At 27.1% G+C, this 8,879-nt stretch overlaps 2 protein-coding genes across 3 annotated transcripts in view; both read right to left on the reverse strand.

Annotated features, from left to right (window-relative positions):
* The window catches only part of LOC105450621 (major facilitator superfamily domain-containing protein 6-like), a 2,984-nt gene extending 889 nt beyond the window's left edge, over positions 1-2,095 (reverse strand). Inside the window, exons 1-5 of the mRNA XM_011690555.1 lie at positions 1,969-2,095; positions 1,622-1,729; positions 984-1,285; positions 380-719; positions 93-203 (exon numbers count right to left, since the gene is read on the reverse strand). Of these exons, the coding sequence (XP_011688857.1) occupies positions 93-203; positions 380-719; positions 984-1,285; positions 1,622-1,679 (811 nt within the window). The 5' untranslated portion in view covers positions 1,680-1,729; positions 1,969-2,095. The remainder of the gene's footprint in view (positions 1-92; positions 204-379; positions 720-983; positions 1,286-1,621; positions 1,730-1,968) is intronic.
* Positions 2,096-2,780: 685 nt separating this feature from the next.
* Positions 2,781-8,508, reverse strand: LOC105450550 (major facilitator superfamily domain-containing protein 6-like). Of its 2 annotated transcripts, XM_011690465.1 has the most exons (9): positions 8,031-8,508; positions 6,427-6,734; positions 5,361-5,694; positions 4,959-5,149; positions 4,657-4,793; positions 4,298-4,413; positions 3,968-4,213; positions 3,618-3,764; positions 2,781-3,533 (listed from the first exon to the last, which is right to left on the reverse strand). In XM_011690465.1, exons 1-9 carry the CDS (start codon positions 8,086-8,088, stop codon positions 3,466-3,468), a joined length of 1,605 nt encoding a protein of 534 aa, XP_011688767.1. In that variant the 5' UTR covers positions 8,089-8,508; the 3' UTR covers positions 2,781-3,465. The 2 variants fall into 2 exon arrangements, with proteins under 2 accessions (XP_011688767.1, XP_011688768.1); XM_011690466.1 differs by lacking the exon at positions 6,427-6,734.
* Positions 8,509-8,879: the final 371 nt, after the last annotated feature.

Below are 8,879 nucleotides of genomic sequence, written 5' to 3' on the forward strand. Positions count from 1 at the left end.
TGTTTATAATCACCTTCAATTTGCTGCAGCAGATCAAATCGATACAAGTAAATACAAACACAAAAAGAAACGCTGGTGTATAAGTTTTGTACGTTTCCCTTGAGACCATACATCCACTGTATAGCCAATTAAAAATCCGGCTGAACCGTAACTGATTTCACCCCATAGACGCTGTCTACCATATTTCATTTCTTCACCTTTACCTAAACAAATAAACAGATTTATTGTGAAATTCATACACGCACACCTTTCTATGTAATATTAATTATGAATAAAAAAATATGTAAAAATATTTATTGCAAAAATTTAATTTAGATAAATACTTGTAAATTTATATCAATACATAATTTAAAAAATAAGTAATAATAAAATTATTTACCTAATATCTCAAAACAAATTGCGCTATTTATATTAAATAAAAGAATAATACCAATATTGCCAAGCGATATTAAGAGGACGAATCCCCAAAAAGTAATGGATGTATATAAACAATAATTATTGTCAAAATTATCACAAGTAACATTGCAATTATAATTTTCTGTTGTCTTTTCTTGACATAACGATATTTCGTCAAAATTTAATAAACAGCTAGTGTTTGATGAAATAACTGCTTCTTCTTCAGCTGCATGAAAAGATAATTGCAAGGAAAAATTTGTATCTTTGCATTTCCAGTGACATGTAGTGTTTTTCGTACCGTCACATAATACTACTGAGGAATTCTTAAATAATACATAAGAATTTTTAATACAAAGAAAAACGTTTAAAATTATTACAAATTATTAATAATTATATATTATTAAAGAATTAATGATAAAGCTAGTAAAAAAAATCGAATTTTTTTTTAAATACATATATGTTATCAAGTTCACGATTCTATGAAAGATGTAAATAGTTTGTAATACAAATATGTAAATAAGATTACAAAAATATTATTGTTAACATTTTATAAAAAAAAAATACGCGTTATAAAACATAAGACTTACAGAATTTATATCACAAAATGGTAAAAATGCACAGGAAACGTTTTGGAACTGATGATCTGGTAATATTGGTCCCGGCAAAGAGGGTAGAAAATACAATAGAATATAAGAACTATTTGCAACGACGAGTACAGCCATAAAGATCAATCTTTTTTTAGTTTGAAAATAATCCATAATGAGGCCGAATATTGGTTGAGTAATCATATATAGAATAGGTAAAACGGTAGTGATACTACCCATTATTATTGGAGAAATACCAAGTTGTTTACCATAAACAGGTATAAATGGAAAAATAGATCCCATACCTAAAATAAGAATAATTGGATTATTATTACACTTATATAATATGTAACAGTATAATTTTTCAGATTAAAAATAATTTATTTTTAATATTTCAAAAATTATGAAGATGTGTATTTCTAAAATGTAATCTACATGTGTTTCATATTGTAAATAATTTAAAATGTTTTAAAATTTTTATGAATTATAAAATGCAATATAATAATGTTTTAAATAATTTCTTATGAAATTGTGTTATATGTTTTGTAAATCTATAACATATTACTTAAAGAAACACATATAAATTTTAAAATTCGACAAATCATTTTATATAATAAAATATGATATAATCATTTAATTACCTCCCATAAAAAAGAAATAATGTGCCTTTAAAGACAGTAGCGTGTAATTAATTTTCATAATTTATATTCGATATAGCAAACAATATGCTCCAATTGTAGCGCTTCTTTCTAAAAACTTGTTAAATTAGTATTATGTCACAAAGGAATAATATTACGTTTAAGATTAAAAGTGTATAAAAATAATAACATGCACAGATATTTAAATTTTTCTACAAACATATTTTATATAATAACATCTATGTTACAAATATTTGATATTTTTAAATATTGTGAAGAGATGTACGATAAGTAACAAATAAGTAAAACTTGTAGAATCAAAAGCATTATAAATATTTTCATTTTTTTACCAGATGTAAACTTTTTCACTGAATGTATCTATGCTCTGATGCGACGTATTGAAACTATGTCAATTGATTTGCGACACACACAAATGTGGTAAAAGTTAACTGCGGTATACATGGAACAAAAATTATATATAAGAAAAAGTTTATCGCAAAGTTTTATAAATTTGCAACTTTATCGGATCGTTTACATTATATAACCTTCATGACAATGTTAAATTATTGTAAAAAAAGGTTTTAATACAATAAATTATAGATTCTTATAATAAAAATTCAACTCATTACATTTAAAGAATTTGTTACTAAAAGCTATCTGATGGAATTGGAATGTCCATTATACATACGTATGTTACTGTGTGTAGTACGTAATTCCTGATAAAATTTAATAATAATGCAAGAATTATGAATTTTATATAATTTTTTAAGTTACACTATTTATAATAAAATTGTGTCACATAGATATATTATTATTATCATGCATGAGACATCCGTAAAATATTTCTTAAGGCCAACAAAGTGGTAATTTGTTCTTTCTTATCTCTGTTTATATCACTTCATTATTTATTCATCGTTAGAATGTATGGAAATAACAACTTAAAAAATAAAAATTCAACGACGTAGCCGTTCATTCAGAGCCGTTTTTTTTTACAGATCTGCTTATAAATTTTAAATAAAAAATTAAATATTACTAATACAATTTTTTGTATCAGATACAGCTCTTTGTCATATGTTATGAAGTAACATGACTAAACTGAGTAATAATTCAGAAATATTAGTTGTTACGCATTATTTACATTAAAAATTATTAATAAATAAAATAAGTATTATATGTTTAATGTATACATACATCGAATAGGTACATTAATTATTAAGCGTGATATAAATACAATGTAATACATGTGCATGTCTTTACTATATAACAAAATATCATTTGTATTTTTGCTTTATATAACAAATAATGTTGTTACTCGCAAGAAATTAAAAAAGTTTGTAAATAAAAATTAAATATTTTGACACAAATATCAACATATGTATAACAATATATATTCCTTATGTAACGCTACTTCATATTAGCATAAATTAAATAAAGTTGTATATAGTGTTATTACGCCCGTGTCTACGCCCGCGTCGTTCGATGCACCAGCGAGTTGATCCAGCTGTCGGATATTTGCCTGACGACGCGTTGTCGTCTGTCAAACAGACGACATATTAGATTTGGAGACGAGCCGTCGACCCGTTCTCACTCCTTTCTGTATTTCGCTACATTCTTTTACATTAAAGAGTTCGTCATTTCTAGTTGGTGCTCCATTTATTTCTCTGCGGCGATCCGGTACGCGTGCGCGTACGCGAGTGCGGAAACGCGGGAAACACACGTACGAATGCGCAAACGCGAGTTTTACCGCCCCCGAGCGTAACAATATTCATTGATACATTATTTTAGATAACATTTATTTAAGTAATTAAACAAAATTATTCATAATATTATGAAAAAAACGCATTTAATCATTCTGCTGCAACACAATGTTCTCGTGCGTCTTCAGGCGTTCTCCATTCAATATTATTCCGTGTATCTATATTTCAAAAAAATAATTTTTTAACAATATTTTGGAAAAGTTAGTTCACATTTTATTGAATTAAACTATTCAATTTCTTGCCTGGTATTTTATGCTTTAAGTACGTAATATAAAGTAAAAGAAACATTAGCGCACTGAATGCTGCAAATATTGAAAATATTTGTAGAGTCAACGCACCACCAAATTTTTTTAACAAGATACCACCCATCAAATTACCAATGGCGAAACCTGAAAAAAAGTACATATATACATATTAGAAGACGCGGTAGAGATTCCCGCCAAGTATATTTTTTCGCTTATGTATATATTTACATATTGTAACATTTTAACAATAAAAAACGTCAATTAAGAAAAAAAGGATATTTATATTACTTGTGTAATTTCTTTATGTATAATTTCAATTTTAAATAAAACACAATAAAGAAATTTACCGAAACCCTCTCTCAATGCTGACATAATTCCTTGAACAGAAACAGATATACCGGATGGTGATATTGCATTTGCGTACGTCACTGTTACTGTGTAGGAAAGACCAAATGTTGGTCCCATCATTAAAAATTCTATAAAAACTATCCACCATGGTATTGGTACTACAGATATTAAACCTAACCGAAGTGCGTAAAATACGAGAGACAAAGTAAAAGTGTAACCATATCCTAATTTATTCAATATTTTGCCTAAAAAAAGAAAAATTCAATGTTTAAAATTATCCAATTTTTTCATTTATATAACAAATTATAATAAAATAAATTTGACATTACCAGACAAAGGTATGAATATTATTAGACTACCAAAAGCTTGCGCGGCTAATGTAAAGCCTTCTATTAATTTAATTTCACCCATGTAACCAGTCTTCATAGCAAGATCTTCTTCAAACCTAGAGAAACAAATTAATTTGAATTAGTGAAACAAAGTATTACACACAAACACACACACACATACGCGCGCACGCACGCACGCACGCACGCACGCACGCACGCACGCACGCACGCACGCACGCACGCACGGACACACACACACACACACACACTAAATTTATCTAAATCTTTACGTTTTGATTTTTATGTTTAAATTTAAAAAACAAAATAATAAAGAAATCTTAATAATAATATACATCTACCACAGTAAAAAGAAAATTGAGTAGGCATCCAGGGAGCCGACAATAACAGCAAAACCCAGAAATATAACAACAGATTTAGATTTTAAAAGCGCACATACATCTGTAAATATATTTGTCGACGATGATATAGGTGGTAGCTGTAATGAAAATGTAAAATAAATTAAGTAAGATATAATAAACACATTATGTATTATCAACCTTGAAAATGTAACATAAGTTAAATAATAAAAACTTATAATAACAAAACTATATGTTACTAACATTTTTAATCACTAATTCTTCCTAATGTATTATACAATCACCTTCAGTTTTTTGCAGCAAATTAAATCAATACAAGTAAATACAATCACAAGAATAAACGCTGGTGTGTAATTTTTGTAGATTTTCCCTTGAGACCACTTATCCACTGTATATCCAGTTAAAAATCCTGCTAAACCAAAACCAATTCCACCCCATACACGCTGTCTACCATATTTCATTTTTTCACTTTTACCTAAATAGGTAAGATTTATTTTAAAACGTACACACAAACATATACAAAGATACATGATTCTTCTTTTTATAGAATGTTATTTATATCTAATATATAAAAATAGTAATTGCAAAAATTCAATTTAAATAGTTAGTTTTTTATATAGATTTATATTTATATCGACTTTTTTCAAAAAATATATAATAATTATAATATTATTTTATTATTTTACCTAGTACTTCAAAACAAATTGCGTCAGTAATACACATACAAATATTAAAACCAATATTGCCAATAGACATTAAAAAGACGAATCCCCAGAAAATAATAGATGTATACAGATAATGATTATTCTCGAAACTATTGCAAGTAACATTGCAATTATAATTTTCTGCTGTTTCTTCTTGACATAATGGCATTTCGTTAATATTTAATAAATATGTATTATTTGATGAAATAATTGCTTCCCTTCCAACTGTGTGGAAAGATAGTCCAGAAAAATTTGTATTCTTACATATCCAGTGACATGTAGTGTTTTTATCGTCATATGATGTTATTGAGGAATTCTAAAATAAATAATAAGTAGAACTATTAAAGAAAAATTCTGTTTGCCTACAAATCGATTACAACACAAATCCATATAACACAGATCATTAAATACCATATTGCAACGTTGTCGCAATGATCTATGCTTTAAGGATGAAAATAATCGTTTTATAAGCAAATGAAGCTTTTTCAATTTTTATACATATATAGATTAAAAATGTTTATTAAAATTATTAATAATTTTAAAAAATTAATAATTATTGAAGAATAAATACAAAAGAATTTCTCTAACTTTGGCTTCGTTAATCTTTGCATTTTTCCACACACACTTAATTTCAACACAATGTCATGCCCCTTCCATGTCATAGAGGGCAGAGTAATGTAATAACATTATGAGATTGTGTCATTGGTAGATTCGTGTATGGTGAGGGTATTCTATAATTTTGGCATTCCGTTCTTATGTCGCCTCGTAGGCCAAAATTAGAGAGACTCTACTGTATTTAGGAAATAAATATTAAATTAATAAGATACTTTAAACAATACATTTTTAATATGTTTTATAGACAGCAAAATTATATAAAAATTAAATCTTTATGCTAGAATTACATAAATTATTAAGATAATAATTCTGTGATCTCTTAAGAAAAATAATAATTTGTAAAATAAAATTAATATATAGGTGTAAAAATTACAGAAATATAGTTAACGTTTTAAGGAAAAAAACACGCAATTGTAAGAAAATAAATACTTACAGAGTCTATGTTACAAAATGATAAAGAAGCACAAGAAATGTTTTGAAGATGATGATTTGGAACCATTCGTTTCGGTAATGAAACGGAAGGTAAAAAATATATCAAAATATAGGAACTACTTGAAACGACGAGTATAGTTATAAAGATTAATTTCTTCTTGGTGTGAAAATAATCCATAATAAAACCAACTATTGGTTTAGTGATCATGTATAAAATTGGAAGAATGGAAAAGATGCTACCCATTATTAATGGAGAAATACCAAGTTGTTTACCGTAAACAGGTAAAAACGGGAAAATAGAACCTACAACTAAAATAAGAATATTATTACGCTTACATGTGCAATATACTTCACTAGATTAAGAAATAACTTATTTTTAATACTTTTGAGTTTATTATAATTCATTTTTTAATTTTGTCTATATCTTTTTTATAAAGTATAACATTAACAAAAAACATATTTTATAACGCTAGTTTAAAAATTGTTTATAAAATATTAAATATAATGTAATGATTATTTAGTTTTTTAAATACTTTTATCCAATTATGTTATATATACATATATACAGGGTGTCCCAAAAAGGTCGGGACACCTAAATATCTCGGGAAATATAAGTTTTACAGAAAAGTGTTTCAGACAAAAGTTATATGGTTTAAAAATATCTGTTTACTGATCCTATCATTTTGACCTTGGGTTGCGTAGCCAAGGTCAGATCAAGATTACATTGATTTTCTTAAATGAAACACCCTATTTTTGATTCAAGAATCTAATAGCTGATGTCGAGAGCTTTCCAAAACTCTATAATGAAATATTTTTTCATGAAGTACTTTTCAAGTTATAATGCTTCAAAATTACAGTATTGCCGGCACTAGCATTACCCAAGTTATGTAATACCACGCGGTATACTACGTTATGTCTTTGTTTGTGCGTTAACTGAAGGTCAAGATTCACGGACCACCGACCGATCTCGCTTTGACTGGCCAGTCTCCAAAATTAAATATTTTGGGTAATGCTAGTGCCGGCAATACTGTAACTTTGAAGCCTTATAATTTGAAAAGTACTTTATGAAAAAATATTTCATTATAGCGTTTTGGAAAGCTCTCGACATCAGCTTAGATTCTTGAATCAAAAATAGGGTGTTCCATTTAAGAAAATCAATGTAACCTTGACCTGACCTTGGCTACGCAACCCAAAGTCAAACTGATAGAATCAGTAAACAGATATTTTTAAACCATATAACTTTTGTCTAAAACACTTTTCTGTAAAACTTATATTTCCCGAGATATTTATAGGTGTCTCGATGTTTTTGGGACACCCTGTATATATATATATATACATACATATATATATATATATATATATGTTTTGTTTACTTATAATATAACATATATGTAAGTATATTACTAAAGAAATACATGTAAATTTTAAAATTACATCTAAACTTTTTTATAATAAAATGTGATATAAAACGTTAGATGTAAAACATATAAAATATTTAAACATAAAAGAATGATATAGATATATATATATATATATATATACATATATATATGTATATCATATTATTCATGTACATCTACATAATGTGTTCCATGATTTACTTACTTGCACCATAACAGAAATAATGTGCTTTTATAAACAATTGCGTATAATTGATCTTCATAATTTATATTTAATATAACAAACACCGATAAATATGATCTAATTTTTGCTTCTACTTTGCACTTTTTTCTAGGAATGTACTAATTTAGAAACTAATAATAAGTCACACGTAAAAGTAAAAGTATATAAAAATAATAATGTGCACAAATATTATATAAAATTTTATATAAGCACTATATGTATTAATAATGCATTACAAGTATTTGATGATATATGGTTTTTTTAAATAATTGCGTTTCTGTGAAATACGAATGCAACGAAATCAATTAATTCCGTGTAATTAGACGCGTTAATACGTAATTATTAATGATTTAGTGCACAATATATGAATATTTTTTAAATAAATGTATATCTATTCACTGATACTGTACAATGATACCGAAACTACAGCGATACGACAAAATGAATACAACTGCGGCTGTTGAATGGCATTCACAGTGCAAAACAAAATTTTAAAAAATTCTTCTAGTTTTAAACGTATTAATAGCTCTATTATTGTTATCTATCGTTATCGGTATAAAAGAAAGCGTTTGAACTCCATAGGTGTACTGAACATTACTACACGTACTGAATTGCAGGTACTGTATATCGTACAATAAAGTTTATCGTAATCTATATATATAAAAATGAATGTTTATTTGTTTGTCCCGTATGCGTTCGTAAACCATTCATCCGATTGCGATAAAACTTTGGTGAGTTGTTGTTCACATGCCCGTCAAGGTTTCAATGATTCATTCGGGTCGCTACAATCGCTACAAGTGTGTGGACTAAAAGCCGTAGCTGGATAAGGAG

This window comes from Wasmannia auropunctata, unplaced genomic scaffold, assembly GCF_000956235.1.
Source record: "Wasmannia auropunctata unplaced genomic scaffold, wasmannia.A_1.0 LD336060.1, whole genome shotgun sequence".
In the NCBI taxonomy this organism is placed as follows: domain Eukaryota; kingdom Metazoa; phylum Arthropoda; class Insecta; order Hymenoptera; family Formicidae; genus Wasmannia; species Wasmannia auropunctata.